We start from the raw sequence: 24,387 nt of genomic DNA, 5'->3' as shown, positions 1-24,387 counted from the left end.
GTGAAAATGATATTTTAAGATATTAAAAGATATTACTAATAATTTTATGGATATTGCTAATTCTATCATGAATAGAAATTATGGTGACAAGTATTAAAAGATATTGCTAATTCTATCATGAATAGATTAAAAGATATTACTAATTCTATCATGAATAGAAATTATGGTGACAAGTATTAAAAGATATTGGTAATTCTAACATGAATAGATAAAAAGATATTGCTAATTCTATTATGAATCGAATCGTCTACACCCTATATATAGAGGCCGAGGGGGATGCACCCACACAAACAAACATAACAATAACAGCATGGAAGGTCTGAAGAGAAAGAGAGGAGAGTCATCCAGGTGGGATGAGACTACAGAAGTTAATGCTGGTGCAATGACTCCTGGCGCTGGAATGACGACTTGGGATGATGCTATGTCGACCCCAACACCAAAACGACAGAGGTCAAGGTGGGATGAGACACCTGCTGCAGACATGGGGAGTGCAACACCAATGGAGTGCAACAAAGCTGCAACTGCTTATTATACACCAGTGGGAGGAGTTGAACTTGCTACCCCAACACCGGGGGCTATTAACATTAACTACTTGCTGAGTGATCAAGAACTCGACTCGATGTTCCCAGAGAAAGGATATACAATTTTAGATCCTCCGGCTTCATATGTGCCTATCAGAACACCTGCTAGGAAACTCATTGCTACCCCCACTCCAATGGCAACTCCACTTTATGCAATTCCTGAAGAGAATAGAGGTCAGCAATTCGATGTTCCCAAGGAATTGCCAGGCGGTTTGCCAATCATGAAGCCCGAAGATTACCAGTTCTTCGGAGCTTTGCTGAATGAGGAAGATGAAGAAGAAGATAAACTGTCTGCTGAGGAGCAGAAAGGGCGAAAAATTATGAAATTGTTGTTTAAGGTGAAGAATGGAACACCGGCTCAGCGTAAAACGGCTTTGAGACAGCTTACTGATAAGGCCAGGGAGTTTGGTGCTGGCCAATTGTTTAGTCAGATACTGCCGCTTCTCATGCAACCTACCTTGGAAGATCAGGAGAGACATCTTTTGGTCAAGGTCATTGACAGAGTATTATATAAACTGGATGATTTGGTACGTCCTTATGTACACAAAATCCTTGTGGTGATTGAGCCTTTATTAATTGATCAAGACTATTATGCTCGTGTAGAGGGAAGAGAAATTATATCCAATCTCAGCAAAGCAGCTGGCCTGCCTACAATGATTTCTGCAATGCGTCCTGATATTGATAACATTGATGAGTATGTGAGGAACACCACTGCGAGAGCCTTCAGTGTTGTTGCTTCTGCACTAGGGATACCTGCCATTTTTCCATTCTTGAAAGCTGTATGTCAAAGTAAGAAGTCATGGCAAGCTCGTCACACGGGTATTAAGATTGTTCAGCAAATTGCTATACTGATAGGCTGTGCAGTTCTTCCTCACTTGCGTTCTCTTGTAGAAATTATCCAACATGGTCTGAATGATGAGAATCAGAAGGTCAGAACTATTACGGCTCTGTCTTTAGCAGCTCTTGCAGAGGCCTCTGCTCCATATGGTATTGAAAGCTTTGACTCAGTTTTGAAGCCGCTATGGAAGGGTATTAGGTCACACCGTGGGAAAGTCTTGGCTGCTTTCTTGAAGGCAATTGGTTTCATTATACCACTAATGGATGCGGTATATGCAAGTTACTATACAAAAGAAGTCATGATTATCTTGATACGTGAGTTTCAGTCACCCGATGAGGAAATGAAGAAGATTGTGTTAAGAGTGGTTAAGCAGTGTGTTAGCACTGAAGGTGTAGAGGCTAATTATATTCGAAGTGAAATGTTGCCTGAATTTTTCCGCAATTTTTGGGTTAGGAGGATGGCTTTGGATCGTAGAAATTATAAACAGCTTGTTGAGACTACTGTTGAAATAGGAAACAAAGCTGGAGTTGCTGATATTGTTGGACGAATAATGGAGGGCCTTAAAGATGAGAGTGAACCGTATAGGGGAATGGTTATGGAGACAATCGGGAAGGTGATAGCAGACCTGGGTGCATCTGATATTGATGCTCGATTGGAAGAGCTTTTAATTGATGGCATGCTTTATGCATTCCAAGAGCAGACCAGTGATGATTCTAATGTGATGCTTAATGGGTTCAGTGCAGTAGTGAATTCTTTAGGGAAGAGGGTGAAGCCTTACCTTCTTCAGATATGTGGTACAATTAAGTGGCGTCTGAACAACAAGAGTGCAAAGCTTAGACAGCATGCAGCAGATCTCATTACACGGGTTGCAGTGGTCATGAAACAATGCCAGGAAGAGCAACTTATGGGACATCTTGGGGTTGTTTTGTACGAGTATTTGGGAGAAGAATATCCTGAAGTCTTGGGATCAATACTGGGAGCACTAAAAGCAATTGTGAATAGTATTGGTATGTCTAAAATGACTCCTCCAATCAAAGATTTGCTTCCACGGTTGACCCCAATTTTGAAGAATAGGCATGAGAAGGTTCAGGAGAACTGTATTGATCTTGTTGGTCGAATTGCTGATCGTGGAGCTGAGTTCATTCCTGCTAGGGAGTGGGTGAGGATATGCTTTGAGCTTCTTGAGATGCTTAAAGCCCACAAAAAGGGAATTCGTCGAGCTACAGTGAATACTTTTGGGTACATTGCAAAAGCTATTGGACCACAAGATGTTCTGGCAACCTTGTTGAACAATCTCAAGGTTCAGGAACGCCAGAATCGCGTGTGCACAACTGTGGCAATTGCAATAGTTGCAGAAACTTGTTCACCTTTTACAGTGTTACCTGCCTTGATGAATGAGTATGGTGTTCCTGAGCTAAATGTGCAGAATGGTGTTCTGAAATCTCTCTCCTTTCTTTTCGAGTACATTGGTGAAATGGGTAAAGATTACATATATGCCGTGACTCCATTACTTGTAGATGCTCTGATGGACAGGGATCTGGTTCACAGGCAGACCGCTGCATCAGCCGTCAAGCACATGGCTCTGGGTGTGGCTGGTCTGGGATGTGAGGATGCATTGGTTCACTTGATGAACCACGTCTGGCCCAACATATTTGAGACTTCACCGCATGTCATAAATGCTGTCATGGAAGCCATTGAAGCGATGAGGGTTGCATTAGGCGCAGCTGTTGTACTTAACTACTATCTTCAGGGGTTGTTTCATCCAGCAAGAAAGGTTAGACAAGTATACTGGAAGTTGTACAACTCACTCTACATTGGCGCTCAAGATGCAATGGTGGCTGCTTATCCTTCACTTTATGATGAGGAGCGAAACATCTACAGCCGGACTGAATTGACTATGTTTGTGTAATTCCAGAAATGACTCTGTTTGCTGTTACTAGATTCTTACTTTGATTAGTACTCTGTAATATCTACCTAACATTTGGCTGGGTGTTTCTTTGCCATTCACCATATTATAAATAGATTGTGTTTGACAGGGTGAAATCTCTTGAGTGTTTTTTTTTCTTTTCTTTCAATAAAATCAATCTGAGCCAGTAGTTGCAGAAAAAGTTTATGATATTCCCAATGACTCTGAATGTAATAGTGACAGAAAAACTTTCAAATCTGCATCTGTTATAATCTTTGAAGAAAGGATGACATTTACTGGAACAACATTGTTTTGAAAATCATTAGAGCCATGGAGCTTAGGCAGGACATTCGATATGAATCAATAGTAACCATTCCAACCTTAATATAACAAAGCTCCAAGAAAATTAGTGTTATCCAGATTGAAAGTGTAGACTTTTGTTCAGAAGCCAGCTTAAAGTTAATAAAACAAAATCCGACCATTATCATCAAATCCATACATTTAAATTTTGGAGAGAAGACGAGGCTACCGATTATTCAATCAGCAATAGCACTACGCACTCCATTGCCTGTGAGGCTGTGATAAATTCACATTTCAAGGTAACCGTATATCAATATAAATTATTTTCATGCCAAAAGGACAACAGGTTAAAATATTATAGGGGCAACCAAATACTGTCCAGGAATATCCATCAACATCAAAAGATGAGTGCAGTGAACTTATAATTATTGCTCCTTTTAACAGATCATTGCTGTTGTGGAAGATGAATGCTCAAGTCGTCCAAACTCTCCCGGCCCTGGATACTCAGTCCGTGTTCATTTGCTAGGTGCAGCAAACATATAAAGCAAGTGCGGTGAGATGTCTTTGAGGGATTCAGCTGCCCTGCAGTCATCAGGAAATGTGGCCAAGGCATCCTTGATAGATATTGTTTCCCCCTGCTCCTTTACATTGGAAAAACAAGACGATGGCAGCATGGAAAGATATCAGAATTTAGAAGCAACAGACTGACATCTAATATACCTACCTTTAATTAAATAAACTGTGTTCAAAAAGCAGCATAATATCACAATTCACAAGCCATATCAGAAAAGTTGCTGCAATACCTTGTTTTAAATCTTAAACATCCTAATTAAGAATTAAATCTTAAAATGTCCCACTTCAGTATAAAATTACATAGACCTTCCAAGATATAATTCTTTATTTCAAGGGAGCTTATGCTAGAATGAGAAAACTTGATGTCAAATATAAACAACTGTCGAGAACGAGATAAATCAACTACTCGAACAGACCGCACTTGAGATTCTTGCAAAGACCCCCAAAGAGTTTCTTTTAGTGCCTGAACATCAACTTGTTTGGACTTTCTGTCATACTGGACTTTAATCTTATTTACCTGTGTTACTCGGGTAATAATATTTTTTTATTAGAACGGAATAGTGTAACTTTCGTTATACTAACAGTGAAGAAATATAATGCAAAGGTATAATGAGTAAATTGTCATCAAGCATTGATGTTACAATAGGTTTCAGTGAAACGAAGGGAAGAGGTAGAACTCCTCACTAATGATTTCTCAGATCCATAGGAAAAAATATTAGAGTGTTTCCAAATATGTCAATTGATTAATAGCTGAAGCAACGGTAGATTGGATCATCGGAATATAATGTAAACAAACCTGACGAGGCTGAGAGACCAGTGTATTTGATTCTTCAACATCACTACAATCATTTCCATCATCAAAATGGTCAGCAAACCCAGTATCATCATTCCATGATGGCATGTTATCGTAAATATCCGCTTCATGACTCATTTCAGCTGAAAAGAAAAAAAGAATTGATCTATACCAAAAAGAAGAAAGTAATGGATCTTGCATCAGCCAATAACAACAAATTAGCCTAAAAGATCCTGATCATATTTGAAATTTCTTGTGCAGTTAAAATAAAATAATTTATATCTTCTCGACCAGAACAAAATCATCTATGAAAATGAACTTCAGCAGAGAGCTCGTGCTCTACAGACAGTGCCATCACCCCATTTACAGGATTTCGAGGGTTTAAGTCTTGTCGAAGGTAAAGTGAGTGTGTGAGTTAAAAAAAAAATCTCATTCAGTAATACTTATTTTGGTAATAGTTGCTTTTTTTAAGTGCATATAGCTCAAACAGATGCCGTGGGTTTGGCCCTAGAACCTCAACAATCACATTCCACTACAATTTCAAGATATAACGTCAAAGTTCAAATTAGCTCTTCATAGACTGTAAAAAGAAATCACGCCTTTAAATTGTCATATTGGTCTATAAAATTGAGCCCACCTCAGCAGGACTGAAATAATCATTAACCATATGCAGTTTACCCTCTTAAGGAGTCCATCCAAAGGTCTGCAAGTTGAAAAAGGTCAGATACGCTAAGATATTCAAATTTTAAATAACACATCATAGCAGACTATAACTCCACATGGCCAGCAAAACATGCACGTGCAACTTTATTAAATAATATTAAGTACATTAAAAAAACATGAGAATATGATGGCCTGATTTCGTGTAAATGATGTACGAAAACCATTGAGAAAACATCAACTTTGTGGGAAAGCAATGTTCAAGAGGAAGGAACTACTTCGGCCTTAAAAAGGACCAGACTAAATTAGGCCTTTTCACTTTATAATTACAGCCGGGAGAGAAAATAGTGATTACATGGCCTCAAGATAAACGAAAAAGATACTGGTTCATAACTTAAATTTCACTTGATTACCTCTCGAGAGATAAAAATATCTGGAAACCCAAAATCCATAAAAGCTCGGTAGGAATAATAGCTGCAGAACATTAATGAATACAAACAATGTTTATAATTGTAAACAAAATGAATTAAAAGAATCACACAATATAACAATTTAAAATTAAAAAACATGAATAATACGTATACCAGATATTAATGCTATATGTATGGCATGCACTATGCACATTGACAATCTAGGTGACAGAATTACCACCAGTTATTCTGAGCTTGTGAAATAATTACGTATAAAGTAAAACTCTGGCACATAAGAAACACTTTTCTATCAGATAGATCTTTCTATAAGTAGTGACAATGTGAATTCATGCTTTCATTCATGAGGTTTAGTAAAAAAGCTTAACAACTATTTAGGTTGGCTTTTATTTTAGCTTAAAGGGGAAAAAATGCTGGAAAGCTTCTTAGACCGGCTGCTACCCAGTATCTTCGCTGAGCAAAGGTATTATTTAGTGTTTCATGTTCAAGTAATCAAGTTAAATTGTTAAGTCAGTTCTATTCGAATAATGTCAATCTTAAAAATAACAGTAACATATAATTAAATATTGCAACCAAAATTGTATTAGCAGTGTGGTTCATGTTACAGGTAGAAGCACCTCATAACAATTGTAATGTTTAGATGATAAAATTGGAATGGTAGATTTAGCACACGGGAAATGCATGTAGAGGTAGGATGAATCAGATGCTTCGCTTCATTAAGTTTACCAGCATTCAGGACAAGTTATATATCCATGACCGATGTGCTTCAAACTCACATAAATTCATTTTTCAATGAAATCACAGGATTATTATCATCTTAGGTTTTCACTTCATGGTTGTCATGTCGGTCGACTAGTCGCGACTAGTCGGCGACTAGTCGACTAAGCGGTGATTGGATGTCGACTCAACATGTCGACTAACTGAATGTCGATATTTCGGTCGCCTGGTCGACTAATCGGTCAGTCGACTAAGCGGTTGACTAGTCGACTAGTCGAGCTGCTCAGTGTAAAAAAAAAATCTGCATAATTTTTTTTGCATATTTGACATGATTGCGAATACTTTTCTTTGTTCAGACAATTGGTATTGATTAATTGTTACATATTTCACATAATTGCAAATACTTTTCTTTGTTGTACTAAATTGTTAGATGATTGCAAGTACTTTTCTTTGTTGTCATTTCTTAACTCTTCTAGTTTTTTCATCGGTCTCTCCAAGTGTTCGATTCTTAATTCCTTAGAATCTTAAATAAAACATTGTGGAAGGAGTTGGAACTTTGAACCTAGAACTTAGAAATCTAAAATACATAATATATATACATTTGTGTGTGTGGATATATATATGTATATTACATTTTTAATTTATAATAATTTATTATTTTTTGTCGACTAGTCCAACGACTAGTCGGGAGGTCCGTCGACTCGCCTCGACTCATCGACGTGACAACCATGTTTCACTTCATTAAGTTTACCAGCATTTGGGACAAATTATATATTCATGACCGAGGTGCTTCAAACTCGCATAAATTCATTTTTCACTGAAATCAAAGGAATATTATCATATTAAGTTTTCCTCAGAGCTTCAAGAAAAGAAAAAATGTGGTTCCAAGTTTCACAAGTGTGGACACACAGATCTGTGCAAATTTTCTTTGCAATCTTTATATATGCAAAGCAAGTTGCAGTGACATCAATATGCACTAATCTCTGTCTTTCAATACTTTTCTAGTAATGAAAAAAGTTATAAATTGGTAGTTCCTAGGATAAGTGAAATACAAGAAGAAAGAGTAAAATGGTATAATAAAAGCGTCTATAGTAGGGTTGCATTCATTTATAAATTATAAATATGCTATATGTCTAGATGAGAGGAGTTTCCTTTGCAACAACACACAATATACAACATTTATTATTATTTACAATTTCTATTTACACTCTTTTCCTAAGGATCCTAAATTCCCTCAAGTAGCAATGTGCAAATTAGATTTTTGAAAGGAAATTGGCAATCAAGAAACAAATGGATAGTGTTGTGTGAAAACAAACTAAAAAAAAAAACGAAAATAAAACATTACTAAATTTACTAAGATAGTACCTAATATGTCATATCTCAAATATTATGTCTACTCGATAGTCTAATCTAAAAGTATAAAGCAACTAAAGGAACTGTCATAAGTCCAGCATGTTAAATATATGATCCTACGGGGCCTTCCTCTAACACCTTAAGGTTTTAGATGAGCTGGTTACTCAACATGATATCAGAGCTTAGGCTGGCGGGAGAACTAAGGTTCGATTCCCAGCCACCCCCAACATTCTCACAATTTAATGTGGACACTAAAGGCAATTAATGCCCCAAAGATGAGCGCCGGTGTTCCACTCTTCAACCCATAAATGGGCTTTCGAGTGAGGGGGAGTGTTAAATATATGATCTTACGGGGCCTTCCTTTAATACCTTAAGGTTTTAGATGAGCTGGTTACTCAACACAGCATACTGGCCACTAGGTAAAAAATAACAGATTGACGAATAAGCACCATAATTGCAAATGAAAACACCAAAGTTGTACTCCCTCCGTCCCCCTCAATTCTTTACATTGGGTAACGGGGAGTCGGCACGCACTTTAAGGCTCCGTAAAAGTGTAGTTTAAAAACAAAAAATCTTTTAAAAAAAATTTAATGTTTAAACTTTTATACAGAAAAGAATTTTTTTTTAAAAATTGAGGAAACATATTTTATATTTACCTTAAAATGCGTGCCGAGCATTGAAAAAAAAAGTATAAAGAAATGAGAGGACAGAGGTAGTAATATGCAGCAACAGTAACTACCTGTCTGACATCAAAAGAATGACCGGGAGAATTCTTTCATTGGCACCCAGAGCTATTATTCTCCAGATCAGACTGTCGTGGTACAATGATCCACGGACCGTTGTATCATCTACTAATTCAGCATTCTTTAGGACATCATATTGTTGATCACCAATTTGGGCTACTCAGTAATGGCAAGAAAATATGCAGAGAAAAAAATAAATTAGATCAAGCATTACAAATCAAAAACGAATAAATGCACTATTAAGTATTTTCGTAGTTTATCAGCTCATGCTTAGAATCTGGTAATTACTTTAAACTTTACGATTGCACCTATACCTTTTCACTAAATATTCCTTCTTATGCTATATTATGCTATACAAAAGATACCAAAATATCTGCAAGACCCTTACCTGAAGTAATCAAGTTCCGAAGCAGCAGACAAAAGTTCCAACAAAAGACAAGGCCAATCAGTAGCCGAATTCGCCAACGACCTCGAAAACCCCCCTTTATGATTCAACTCCCTAACAGTATTCCCTCTCCACTTCTGCTGCACCTTAATAACCTCCTTGGCCAACCTCAACGCCGCAACAGCTTCCCTATAATACTCCCCCTCCTCAAACACGGTGATGATTAGCGTGGTTGTTGAGGATTGTTTCCAGGAGAGGTCGTGGGATGATTTTCCAGGGTTTCTTTACCATTTACAAGCTCTGGTTTGGTGTTTTCTTAGTTTGAAATGTGTGCACACCAGGTGCTTGATGAAACGACTAAGTGAGTGACAGTGTCTTGTGTTCCCTGAATTGTTGGGAAATGAAACCCGTTAATTTGAAATGTTTATTAGGTGTGCACAGGTAAAATCTTGATTTTAAATTAATATGAATGGCTAGGATTGAGTTATTTATTGGCTCTGTTTTTTTTCTAAAGTGAAATATATATTAAATTTAAAATTTTTAATATATTATTGATCGGTTAATGTATAGGCCCACATTCTACATATATTATATTATATAAAATATAATAAGAGCAAAAAATTACTTTTACAAGTTGATATTTATATGAATACATAATTAAATCCAAATTTAGGAGTATAATGTACAAATTAAGTTAAAATTTTGACCCATATTAAAATTTAATAATTATAAAACAAAATTACAAACCTAATTTACTAAAATAAGACACATCACATGGTCTCCCGAATCCATCTTCGAAAATTTGCTATTCTTACAAACGCTTTCTTTAATAAGTGTGATTTTAACCGTTTTCGCATTTTAATAATTTCCGATTTTCACATTTGAAACATGAACACTGAAAATATGTCCCATTCAAGACGAAAAAAACCGCTTAAAAATTCCGGAGCAAGTATCCTCCGCTGTCAATTCTTTGATACATCAAAATTCAATCATATTTATATTGAACTTTTAGTAGGGTGTGCACGGTTCGATTCGGTTCAGTTCGGTTTTTACAGAAACCGTTACCAAACCATACATGTCGGTTCGGTTCGGTTCGGTTTCTATCTATTAATCGTAACCGAACCGTGCAGAACGGTTTTTTTCGGTTCGGTTAACCGTATTTCGGTTTTGATTTTTTTTCGGTTTTAAATTTTTATAATTTTAAATTTAATTTTTTAATAAAATAATAAGAATATTTAGAACGCTACCATATGTAGCCTATTAACTTTATTATCTACAAAATAAAGAAAATTAAATGTACGGAGGAAAAAAAAACAACTTGAAAAATGCGAGGTAGCAGGAAATGAAAATTACAAAAAGTTTTATAAATGAAAATGAACAAAGTACTAATCAGGTGATACCAAGTTAAGAAGTAACAGACTACTAGTATGGTAACAAATTTATTATGATATATATATATATATTTAATAATGTATTATTTCTAAATTATATAAATAGAAAATTAAATATGTATTTATATGTATTATAAACGGTTCGGTTTTTCGGTTCGGTTTTTGGAGTAAAACCGTAACCGTTATCAAACCGTTCGTCGATTCGGTTACGGTTTTTTAACGGTTTCTATCGGTTTCAGTTTTTTTCGATTCAGTTTTTTCGATTTTTCGGTCCGGTTTCGGTTTTTCAGTTTTGTTTGCTCACCTCCTACTTTTTAGTACCCTACAATAATAAAAACATTCACAGCTAGAATATACAATGTTAATTAAATTAAACCAACTAAGATTGGGAAAATAAAATTACAATTTTTCTGTTATAAATAAACAAAATAACAAGAATATGTTATTTATAAGATTCCTAAAAAGCTAATAAACTAAAAATTATGTACTTGTGACACATGTAACATTTTATAAGAAACTAACTAAATTTGTAATAGCTAATGAAAGGTTAAATTTAGCTAAATGAAAACATGTATTAACAACATTGATATTAAAATAATATCATTATGGACATAAGAACTAATTAAAATATAAGTTAGTGAAATGCTGAACAATTTGATAGCAAAAAAAAAGAGTGAAATGGCAGTGTAACAATGCTGGGGAAGAAGAAGATGTACATGATCTGCCGTAGAGAAGGATTAAAACTAAATTAATAAGACGTTGTAAAGTACAAAAGGTAGATTGGTACTTCCCTCCGCCCAACCATTTGTTTATATTTGGTTTTGGGTACGGAGGTTAAGAAAAATGATAAAAGTAGTGGTGGAAAGTTTAAAAAGTGAGTAAAGTGGTGAGACCGATTAATATTTTATATATAAAGTGGGTATAGTGGAGGTAAGTAGTGGATGAGGTTTACTTTTTATATTATAAAAAACTTACTACTTTGGAAAATTTGAAATGTAAAGAATTGGAAGGTACATCCCAAAAAGGAAAGTGTAAAGAAATGGTTGGGACGGAGGGAGTATTAAATATGAAAGCTGAATGTACGGAATGGATAGTAATAGATATACCTTTAACTCATATAGAATTATAACGGATTGTAGCAAGTTTGCATTTACGTGAGTGTAATTTTGGTAATCCATTTCTAAAATGGTAGTATTCCATTACTAGATCGTTGGCAAAATTTGACGGCATATCATTAGCATTTTCCTTGTTGTGGTTTGACGGGCATTTTTGGCGTCTATTTTCCAAGCGGAAATATCCATTAATAAATATCTGGCAGTAATCCATCATGGTTTTGTTGGTATACGGTTAGTTTTTCAAATTTCTCAGTTCGGTTGACAATCCATTAGTAACTGCCAACATACCCGATTTTGTGAACATTTTTCGTTGGTATAATTAGAAATTCTTGTAGTGTTCTCCTTCATAAAAAATAAATAAATTTATGTAAGTTTGTGCGTGCTACAAACAGTCATGAAGGAGGGTTTGAAGAAAAAAGAGATGGGTGACATCTATGAAATTCCAGATGTTGATTCGGATGCTACACCACTTACTGGTGGATAAACTCTTTGGGATGCTATGTCGACCCCAACACCAAAACATCAGAGGTCAAGGTGGGATAAGACTACTGCAAACATGGGGAATGCAACCAGTGGAGTTTTAGAGTCAAGGGGGTTCATAGAAATTTTTAAAAAAAATCGGTGATGGTTACTTATCGGCTGCATTATGTTCAATCTCGATTTTATACTCTCTAATTCTTCACTTTCTTGTAGCATTATGTGGCAATTAACGTGAGATTTTTGCTCAACATCCAATTAAAAAAGACTATTAATATAAAAAAGTGCATCACTCATTATTTTCGTTCCTAATAATTATATTATTGCCCCGGCTGGTAAAATTATTACCACAAAAATAAATATTAACGGGGTTCTTTTAAAGATATGTATCCTATGAATACATATGAAATCAAGATTTTTTTTAAGGGAGGTCGAGTGACCTCTCTTGCCCCCATTAGAGCACATGCACCGGGGTATGTATTTAGATTGATTCAACATCATTTTTACGGGCCATACCAAAATGAGTATGCACCGTATGAGGATTGATGGCTTCAATTTTTGAAACTCCATCAATTCGGGACCCTCAACTTTAGTTTTCAACGACCATTGCAACGGGCTGCAATAAGTGGGTCTCGTGTCTTTTTATTTTACTTTTCACACTACAACGACTATATATTTGATGCATGTCACATGAGTAACGGTCCGAAATTTGTGTGTATATATTACTTCTTCTGCTTAATTGCTTGCACCAAATTTACAATACCCAAAATTCTGTCTCCTCACTATTATTTTTCTTTGAACTTATTATATATTTAACATATTTAATGGGTACTAACTGGCTTCCTTTCGAAGAATTACAATTATGTGTTTCGTGGGCTCGACAATCCGTTGATCTGATCACCGGTCGATATTCAAACAAGAATAATTTATGGGGGTGAATTCATGAGAATTATGCAAAAAATTGGTATGGCACTGATGGAGTGCACCAAAGCTGTAGCAAGTTATTATATGAACCCAGCAGGAGGAGTTGAACTTGACTAAATGTTCCTGCAGGAATTATATATAATCTGAAAGATCAAGAGTGTGCAGATTTCTGAGCCTTCACAACTTTATTGGAATAAGTCCAGTTATGTTGTTGTTATGTAAGAGTCTGCAAGATATTACACAACAAAATCAGTAACAAAATTTGAACAGGCCTAGTCGGTATAAGATCAGAAAGACTGAGAAGAACACACACATCTTACATAAAATACTCATATACTTTGGAGATTTGTTAAATTGCCAATGCCTCGAGAAAAGATGCCAGATAATTTTTGGCTAGGAGTTCCACTGAAATTTTACATATTAAGAAGAATCAATAACTATGTATCATAAAACTTTTAAACTGGATTTAATATGAACTTACAGGCCAATGACCAAGCTTTCAGCAGAACAAGTATTATAGTCCAGCTACATAGATCAACAGGATCACCATCCAAATTATCAAGAACAACACGAGGATCCACCAAGAAAGTTTTAATGCCCATCAAAGCTTGCACTATAGTTATTTTTAGACTAATTAAGCACTTTGCATCCCAAAAGTTTGGTTGAATCTCACTTTGGTACTATTACTTTTAACCTTAACAGTTTGCATCCTAAACTTAAAAAACGGTGACTTTTTGCATCCCTTTGGTAGTTTTGCTGTTAAGTTAGACGTTAACGTTAATTGTCAGAAGGGCATTTTTGGTAATATTTTTATATTTCAGTTTGCATCCTAAAATTTTCCTCAAATCTTACTTTGCATCCTAGAGTTTTGAAATTCAGTTATCAAAAAATAATGGTAATTACAAATTATCAAAAAATAAATCGAGTTATATTATTTTTTATGTTCACATTAGGATTTTAAAACTGGACCATTAGTTAATTTGGTCTAGTTTATATAATTTTTTAACGCGGAATCTTTACTATATTTGTTGTATATTAAGTTCTAAAAGTCAATTTCTAAGATGTTATGACTTACATGAAACTCATAAAATAATAATTAATTCAGTGTCGTTTTCACATTTATAATATAACTGAAATCAGAAAGAAAATAGAGAGAAAGATGATTAAGAATATTATAATATGATATTACTTTATTTATAAAATTTACAAATTATAAAAGCATAAGTTATTTATGAATTTAAGTATATATTTTAAGTATTGTACAAGTAGATAACATATAATATTATATAATCTAGTCCGTTTAAAATAATATTCAAGTATTAGGATTAGACTATCTTTAATTATTCTCGTTACGCTTGTTTTATTTAGCTAATGATTATTTACTATTTTTTCTTAATATGATACTCCATCCGTCTCATAATTGAGGCTACTACAATTTATAGTACCATAATTAATTTTAAAATTTTTTTCTTTTATAAAAAATTTAATATTAAATTTTTAATTAGAAGAAAAGAATTTAAAAAAAATGAGGTAACTATATTTCATAAGAGTTTTAAAATGCGTGTCGAGCCTTCATATTCCAATGTAAAGAATTGGGTGGAATAGAGAGAGTATTATACTTCAACTTATTATATTTCATTTTAAATTATATAAACTTGGAAAAAGAAAATTGAATATTTTAGATAAATTTGTTTATTTATTTAAATTAATTGTGGGATGCAAACTGTTATTATTTAAATTTATAGACCTAAAATGAGATTAAAGATAAAATATGGGATGTAGACTGTAATTTACGTTTGCGTAATTTTTTTGAAAATATACATTACCAGAAATACCCCTCTGACAATAGCGTTAACGTCTGACTTAACGTCAGAAACGTTCAAGGGATGCTTATTGACAGCGTTTATAAACTTTGGGGTGCAAACCGTTTTAGTTTAAAATATTAAACCTGAAGTGAGATTCAACCAAATTTTGGGATGCAAAGTGTAAATTAGTCTTATTTTTATATAAACCACGAGAAAAGAAAAATATTTTCTTGACTAACTTTAGTGAAGAAAGTTTAAATTTTAACCTTCAAAGTTGACACCTTTAGGAGAAAGCAAACCATTTGAAATACAAGAAAACCAAAGAAATGTTTAAAATCATAACACAACCTCTATCTTTATTTTTATTTTTAAGACTAATGATTCATCAAAACTATAGATACACAAATTCTTAATAACCAAAACCTTCTTATCTAGAATGGTGAGCATGTTTGAAAAGAACATTACTCAAATGTTTTTCTTCATCATAACAAGGAAGTTTCATTAAGAGAATTAGAGAAGCACATCAAAAGGTTGTATTTAACAATGCCTGCATCTAATTTAACAAGCTACCATGTAGAAATTTAAAATGAGTTTACATAATTTTTCGAAGTAGAATTGAGATTACAAAAGGACGCTAACAGGAGCAATACTTAACATATTCAAATGTGATACATAACTTAAAAATTTAATTGAGAACTACTTGCGGTGCTTATGATACCAAAGTAGATAATGCCAATGAGATTCTGAAAGGCCTTATCTAAATATGGAACTCCCTCTCATTACACAACTGAACCATATTCCACCGACCTGAACTCTGATACCATGTTAAGGAACTAGTCACTCTAAAATCTCATGGGTTTTAGAAAAAGGCCCTTTATATGATCTCATATTAGTATTCTAACATAAACAAAACTCGTTAATATACTGAACTTTAAGCATAACAATTTATAACTAAATATTTGCGTCTTTGTGGAAGAGTGATCATCAATATAGTTCTCAATATTTAAAATAATATATATATATCATATTAAAATAATTAAATACTCGAAACTATGATGTTCATTTCGGCCAACCCCTCAATATATAACAATTTTGCATGCTTGAGAATCATTGATCAACAAATCTGCACACATCTTCTCCGAAGAATTTAAAGACGACTGCAAATTGCAGCTGATTCTGAAGTAGGGATTCTTATCCCACCATAACCAATTTAGTAAAAGACGGTCCTTAAATTTGGTTTTCAACATTATTCGCAATACTCTCACTGATAGCTTTCATGATCTTGTCATCTACGTTGTCTGGCGATCCCCAGAAGTTTAGGGTTACATATACGTTACACTTATTTGAATTCATATCAAACCAAGTAAGTTTCTTCTCCAAAATTGCACCTTCTTGAATTTCGTAAAATACCGAGAAATGATTGTTAAAGGAGTTGAAAGATAAATCAACACTATGAAAATTGGTTAAATTTATGTTGATGTTCCAATGAGATCTAATAGTAGGTTCTCAGAGGTTGAAGTTCGAAACCGTAAGCGAGTCGATTTCGAATTTTAGAAACTTGGCATTAGATATGATAAAGTCTCCCTATAGGGGGTAGGGGAGGGAAGAACAATACGGCCATTAAAAAAATCGAGTATAGTTGACATCATTATTCCTGATATGTCAAGCTCTCCTTTTATGGATGACATTATATGATGATGTCAAACTCTAATTTAATTTGATGATGTCATGTTCTACTAATACTTCCAGACTCGTTGAATTTATTAATAATAAGCGAGTCGATTTTGAATCTTGAAAATTTGGAACCGGATATGATAAACTGTCCCTGAAGAAGATCCTGTAGAAGAGGGAACAACAATATGACCATCACAAAAATTAATAATATTATGGAGAATAAAATCTGAGAGCATTCTTCTTCTATTTCTTGTCGAGAAAGATGATTCGCCATTGTAATATTATATATAGTAGTCACCGAAAAGGAGAAGAGATTGTTGCAGATATCATGAACGAGATGTGTGTATAAATACTACTCCATTTTTCTAGTTTTTTTATCCATCAATCAAAATCCACATTTTACTCCATCAAGTCAAATAAATTAATAATTATCATAATATAAAATTGAGATAATAATATCACCTGATATAATAATATAATGTGGATAATATCTTGGGACAAAATTAATGACAATAATGACAATATAATCGAGACTGACGGAACAATAAGGATGATAAGAGAGGGCTTTGGATTGGTTTTGGGTCCATTGGTAGGCAAAAAAAAAAGGTAAAGTAAGAAACGAGATCGCCCGGGGAACTTCTCCTTTCCTTTTTTCTCGAGTTAGCTATTCGTGGATGGCTCGCTACTTTTTGATGCCACAACTCCCATGTCCTCTTTTTCTCAGTGTTGTAAAAAGCGCAAATCGGACCTAAGCGGTGAGGTCACCTTCTAGCGCTTAAGCGCTAAAGCGGGCGCTTAAGCGGTTTTACAAGCGGACGCTTAATCGGATTATAAATAAATTAATTAATATGTATATATTAAAAGTAATGAATATTTTTTTGAATAAAGAGATAACATTCACGTATTATAATAAATTAATAAAATAATCATTCACAAAATCATAATCAACTTAAAAAATACAAGTAAAATTTAAAAATATCAAATTATACCTTTTTTAAAAATAAGATTTATTTTTTTCTAATAATTTTTAATTCCCCTTTTAATTGGTCAAAAACCGCTTAATCGTTCAAAATCCACTTAATTCCGCTTAAACCCGCTTAAATTTTATTAAGTTTACCAGCATTTGGGACAAGTTATATATTCATGACCGAGGTGCTTCAAACTCGCATAAATCCATTTTTCACTGGAATCACAGGAATATTATCATATTAAGTTTTCCTCAGAGCTTCAAGAAAATGAAAAATGTGTTCCAAGTTTCACAAGTGTGGACACACAGATCTGTGCAAATTTTCTTTGCAATCTTTATATATGCAAAGCAAGTTGCAGTGACATCAATATGCACTTATCTCTGTCTTTCAATACTTTTCTAGTAATGAAAAAGGTTATAAATTGGTAGTTCCTAGGATAAGTGAAATACAGGAAGAAAGAGTAAAATGGTATAATACAAGCGTCTATAGTAGGGTTGCATTCATTTATAAATTATAAATATGCTATATGTCTAGATGAGAGGAGTTTCCTTTGCAACAACACACAATATACAACATTTATTATTCTCTAAAATTTCTATTTACACTCTTTTCCTAAGGATCCTAAATTCCCTCAAGTAGCAATGTGCAAATTAGATTTTTGTAAGGAAATTGGCAATCAAGAAACAAATGGATAGTGTTGTGTGAAAACAAACTAAAAAAAACGAAAATAAAACATTACTAACTTTACTAAGATAGTACCTAATATGTGATATCTCAAATATTATGTCTACTCGATAGTCTAATCTAACAATATAAAGCAACTAAAGGAACTGTCATAAGTCCAGCATACTGGTCACTAGGTAAAAAATAACAGATTGACGAATAACAACCATAATTGCAAATGAAAACACCAAAATTGTACTATGCAGCAACAGTAAGTACCTGTCTGACGTCAAAAGAATGACCGGGAGAATTCTTTCATTGGCACCCAAAGCTATTATTCTCCAGATAGACTGTCGTGATACAATGATCCACGGACCGTTGTATCATCTACTAATTCAGCATTCTTTAGGACATCAATATTGTGGATTACCAATTTGGGCTACTCAGTAATGGCAAGAAAATATGTAGCGAAATCAATAAATTAGATCAAGCATTACAAATCAAAAATGAATAAATGCACTATTAAGTATTTTCGTAGTTTATCAGCTCATGCTTAAAATCTGGTAATTACTTCAAACTTTACGATTGCACCTATACCTTTTCAACTAAATATTCCTTCTTATGCTATATTATGCTATACAAAAGATACCAAAATATCTGCAAGACCCTTACCTGAAAGTAATCAAGTTCCGAAGCAGTAGACAAAAGTTCCAACAAAAGACAAGGCCAATCAGTAGCCGAATTCGCCAACGACTTCGAAAACCCCCCTTTCTGATTCAACTCCCAAACAACATTCCCTCTCCACTTCTGCTGACCTTAATAACCTCCTTGGCCAACCTCAACGCCGCAACAGCTTCCCTATAATACTCCCCCTCCTCAAACACGGTGATGATTGGCGTGGTTGTTAAGGATTGTTTTCTAGGAGAGGTCGTGGGATGATTCTACAGGGTTTGTTTACCATTTTACAAGCTCTGGTTTGGTGTTTTGTTAGTTTGAAGTGTGTGCACACCAGGTGCTTGATGAAATGACTAGGTGAGTGACAATGTATTGTGTTTCCGGAATTGTTGGGCTTTCTTGGCTCTCGCTAAATATGAAATCACCCTATTTATATTTTGTAAAATGAAACCCGTTAATTTGAAATGTTTAACAGGATTAAATATATCCTGATTTTATAGATTTGGAGCTTATATATTTATTCTTTTTTAATTTACCTATCGAACTAAAAAGTCGGTAAATATTAGGTGTGCACATGTTTAAGTGAATCTTGATTTTAAATTAATATGAATGGCTAGGATTGAGTTATTTATTGGCTCTGTTTTTTTCTAAAGTGAAATATATATTAAATTCAAAATTTTTAATATATTATTGATCGGTTAATTTATAAGCCCACATTCTACATATATATTATATTATATAAAATATAATAAGAGCAAAAAATTACTTTTACAAGTTGATATTTATATGAAACATAATTAAATCCAAAATTTAGGAGTATAATGTACAAATTAAGTTAAAATTTTGACCCATATTAAAATTTAATAGTTATAAAACAAAATTACAAATATAATTTACTAAAATAAGACACATCACACGGTCTCCCGAACTTGGAAATGTCCATCTTCGAAGAATTTGCTATTCTTACAAACGCTTTCTTTAATAAGTGTGATTTTACCGTTTTCCGCATTTTAGAATTTACGATTTCACACTTGAAACATGAACACTGAAAATATATCTCATTCAAGATGAAGAGATATAACATGTTGCATAAAATTTTCAAACACGCTTAAAAATTCCGGAGTAAGTATCCTCCACTGTCAATTCTTTGATACATCAAAATTCAATCATTATTTATATTGAACTTTTTAGTAGGGTTGTGTACGGTTCGGTTCGGTTCGGTTTTTACAGAAAACCGTTACCAAACCGTACATGTCGGTTCGGTTCGGTTTCTATCTATTAACCGTAACCGAACTAAGATTGAGTTCGGTTTATAAACGGTTCGGTTTTTTCGGTTCGGTTTTTAGAGTAAAATAGTAACCGTTACCAAACTGTTCCGTCGGTTCTGTTCGGTTACGATTTTTACGGTTTCTGTCAGTTTCGGTTTTTTTCAGTTCGGTTTTTTCGGTCCGGTTTCGGTTTTTTGGTTTTATTTGCTCATCCCTACTTTTTAGTACCCTACAATAATTAAAACATTCACAACTATAATATACAATGTTAACTAAATTTAAACCGACTAAGATTGGGTAAATAAAATTACAATATCTTTGTTATAAATAAACAAAATAACAAGAAGAATGTTATTTATAAGATTCCTAAACAAGCTAATAAACTAACAATTATGTACTTGTAACACATGTAACATTTTATTAGAAACTAACTAAATTTGTAATGCTTATGAAATGTTAAATTTAGCTAAATAATAACATGTATTAACAACATTGATATTAAAAAAATATCATTATTGATATAAGAACTATTAAAATATAAGTTAGTGAAATGCTGAACAATCTTGATAGCAAACAAAAAAAGTGAAATGTCGGTGCAACAATACTCGGGAAGAAGAAGATGTGATATGATCTGTCGTGGAGAAGGATTAAAACTAAATTAATAAGACGTTGTAAAAGTACAAAAGGTAGATTGGTATTAAATATGAAAGCTGAATATACGAATGGAATAGTAATAGATATACCTTTATCTGATATAGAATTATAACGGATTGTAGCAAGTTTGCATTTCCGTTAGTGTAATGTTGGTAATCCATTTCTAAAATGTTAGTATTCCATTAATAGATCGTGGGCAAAATTTTGATGGCATATCATTAGCATTTTCCTTGTTGTGGTTTGGCGTCTATTTTCCAAGCGAAATATCCATTAATAAATATATGCCAGTAATCCATCATGGTTTCGTTGGTATACGGTTAGTTTTTCAAATTTCTCAGTTCGGTTGACAATCCATTAGTAATTGCCAACCGACTCGGTTTTGTGAACATTTTTCGTCGGTATAATTAGGAATTCTTGTAGAGTTCTCCTTCATAAAAAATAAATAAATTTATGTAAGTTCGTGCGTGCTACAAACAGTCATGAAGGAGGGTTTGAAGAAAAAAGAGATGGGTGACATCTATGAAACTCCAGATGTTGATTCGGATGCTACACCGCTTACGGGTGGATAAACTCTTTGGGATGCTATGTCGACCCCAACACCAAAACATCGGGGGTCAAGGTGGGATAAGACTACTGCAAACATGGGGAATGCAACTGTTAAGGTGGGATAAGACTACTGCAAACATGGGGAATGCAACCTGTGGAGTTTTAGAGTTAAGGGGGTCGTAGAATTTTTAAAAAAAATCGGTGATGGTTACTTATCGGCTGCAATATGTTCAATCTCGATTTTATACTCTCTAATTCTTCACTTTCTTGTAGCATTATGGGGCAATTAACGATAATTTGAGATTTTTGCTCAACATCCAATTAAAAAAGACTATTAATATAAAAAAAGTGCATCACTCATTATTTTCGTTCCTAATAATTATATTATTGCCCCAGCTGGTAAAATTATTACCACAAAAATAAATATTAACGGGGTTCTTTTAAAGATATGTATCCTATGAATATATATAAAATCAAGAATTTTTTTTAAGGGAGGTCGAGTGACCACTCTTGCCCCTATTAGAGCACATGCACCGGGATATGTATTTAGATTGATTCAACATCATTTTTACGGGCCACACCAAAATGAGTATGCACCGTATGAGGATTGATGGCTTCAATTTTTGAAACTCCATCAATTCAGGAGCCTCAACTTTAGTTCTCAACGGTCGTTGCAACGGGCTGCAATCAGTGGGTCTTGTGTCTTTTTATTTTACTTTTCACACTACAACGACTATATATTTGATGCATGTCACATGAGTAACGGTCCGAAATTTGTGTGTATATATTACTTCTTCTACTTAATTGCTTGCACCAAATTTTACAATACCCAAAATTCTATCTTCTCACTATTATTTTTCTTTGAACTTATTATATATTTAACATATTTAATGGGTACTAACTGGATTCATTTCGAAGAATTACAATTATGTGCTTCGTGGGCTCGACAATCCGTTGATCTGATCACCGGTCGATATTCAAATAAGAATAATTTATGGGGATGAATTCATGAGAATTATGCAAAAAATTGGTATGACACTATTGGAGTGCACCAAAGCTGTAGCAAGTTATTATATGAACCCAGTAGGAGGAGTTGGACTTGACTCAATGTTCCTGCAGGAAGTATATATAATCTGAAAGATCAAGAGTGTGCAGATTTCTGAGCCTTCACAACTTTATTGGAATAAGTCCAGTTATGTTGTTGTTATGTAAGAGTCTGCAACATATTACACAACAAAATCAGTAACAAAATTTGAACAGGCCTAGTCGGTATAAGATCAAAAAGACTGAGAAGAACACACGCATCTTACATAAAATACTCGTATACTCTGGAGATTTGTTAAATTGCCAATGCCCGGAGAAAAGATGCCAGATAATTTTTGGCTAGGAGTTCCACTGAAATTTTACGTACTAAGACAGTGATTAAATTTGATTTTCAATATTATTCGCAATACTCTCACTGATAACTTTCATGATCATGTCATCTACATTGTCTGGCGATCCCCGGAAGTTTAGGGTTACATATACGTTACGCTTATTTAAATTCATATCAAACCAAGTAAGTTTCTTCTCCAAAATTGCACCTTCTTGAATTTCGTAAAATACCGAGAAATGATTGTTAAAGGAGTTGAAAGATAAATCAACACTATGAAAATTGGTTAAATTTATGTTGATGTTCCAATGAGATCTAATTGTAGGTTCTGAGAGGTTGAAGTTGGAACAGTAAGCGAGTCGATTTCGAATTTTAGAAATTTGGCATTGGATATGATAAAGTCTCCCTATAGGGGGTAGGGGAGGGAAGAACAATATGACCATTAAAAAAAATCGAGTATAGTTGACATCATTATTCCTAATATGTCAAGCTCTCCTTTTATGGATGACATTTTCTGATAATGTCAAACTCTCACTTAATTTGATGATGTCATGTTCCACTAATACTTCGAGACTCGTTGATTTTATTAATAATAAGCGAGTCGATTTCGAATTTTGAAAACTTGAAACCGGATATGATAAACTGTCCCTGAAGAAGATCCTGTAGAAGAGGGAACAACAATACGACCATCACAAAAATTAATAATATTATGGAGAATAAAATCTGAGAGCATTCTTTTTCTCTTTCTTGGCGAGAAAGATGATTCGTCATTGTAATATTATATATAGGAGTAGTCACCGAAAAGGAGAAGAGATTATTGCAGATATCATGAACGAGATGTTTGTATAAATACTACTTCATTTTTCTAGTTTTTTTTATCCATCAATCAAAATTCACATTTTACTCCATCGAGTCAAATAAATTAATAATTATCATAATATAAAATTGAGATAATAATATCACCTGATATAATAATATAATGTGGATAATATCTCGGGACAAAATTAATGACAATAATGATAATATAATAGACCGGCGGAACAATAAGGATGATAAGAGAGGGCTTTGGTTTGGTTTTGGGTCCATTGGTAGGCAAAAAAAAAGTAAATTAAGAAACGATATCGCCCGAGAAACTTCCCCTTTCCTTTTTTCTCGAGTTAGCTATTCGTGGATGGCCCGCTACTTTTTGATGCCACAACTGTCCAGTCCTCTTTTTCTTTTGCTAAATAAGAAACAACCCCATCCTTTGCTTACAATGTCATAACTTCCCTCATTTTACAATAATAGTAATAATTATTATTATTATTATAAAAATATTAAATAATTATTTCTTTATACCGAAACTGTAATATTATAATTTTAATATATAAAATTAAATATTTATGTTACAATTGAATACTCCTATATAAATTCTAAAGTAATAAATATTTTTATTTTATAGTATTAAAATATTGAATAAAAATAATATTTAAACCAATTATAAACCTAAATATTCAATTTCAAATATTATAATTAGAATTTATAATTAAAAAATTTAATATTTAATATTTTGACTAATATTATTAATTTTTAATTATT

At 33.5% G+C, this 24,387-nt stretch overlaps 1 protein-coding gene and 1 long non-coding RNA gene across 3 annotated transcripts in view; one reads left to right on the top strand and one right to left on the bottom strand.

Annotated features, from left to right (window-relative positions):
• Positions 1 to 277: 277 nt before the first annotated feature.
• On the top strand, positions 278 to 3,447 carry LOC141711096 (uncharacterized). Its single transcript, XM_074513534.1, has one exon. It carries the CDS (start codon positions 311 to 313, stop codon positions 3,326 to 3,328), a length of 3,018 nt encoding a protein of 1,005 aa, XP_074369635.1. The 5' UTR covers positions 278 to 310; the 3' UTR covers positions 3,329 to 3,447.
• Positions 3,448 to 3,703: 256 nt separating this feature from the next.
• The window catches only part of LOC141713482 (uncharacterized), a 40,472-nt gene continuing 19,788 nt past the window's right edge, over positions 3,704 to 24,387 (bottom strand). Inside the window, exons 4-9 of one of the 2 annotated variants that reach the window (XR_012571967.1) lie at positions 18,967 to 19,131; positions 18,574 to 18,733; positions 6,065 to 6,125; positions 5,629 to 5,694; positions 4,995 to 5,523; positions 3,704 to 4,266 (exon numbers count right to left, since the gene is read on the bottom strand). This is a non-coding gene — a long non-coding RNA (uncharacterized LOC141713482). The remainder of the gene's footprint in view (positions 4,267 to 4,994; positions 5,524 to 5,628; positions 5,695 to 6,064; positions 6,126 to 18,573; positions 18,734 to 18,966; positions 19,132 to 24,387) is intronic. The other variant, XR_012571968.1, reaches the window with a different exon arrangement.

Source organism: Apium graveolens, chromosome 3, assembly GCF_009905375.1.
Source record: "Apium graveolens cultivar Ventura chromosome 3, ASM990537v1, whole genome shotgun sequence".
Lineage (NCBI taxonomy): Eukaryota > Viridiplantae > Streptophyta > Magnoliopsida > Apiales > Apiaceae > Apium > Apium graveolens.
This window is presented reverse-complemented; position numbering and strand designations above follow the sequence as displayed.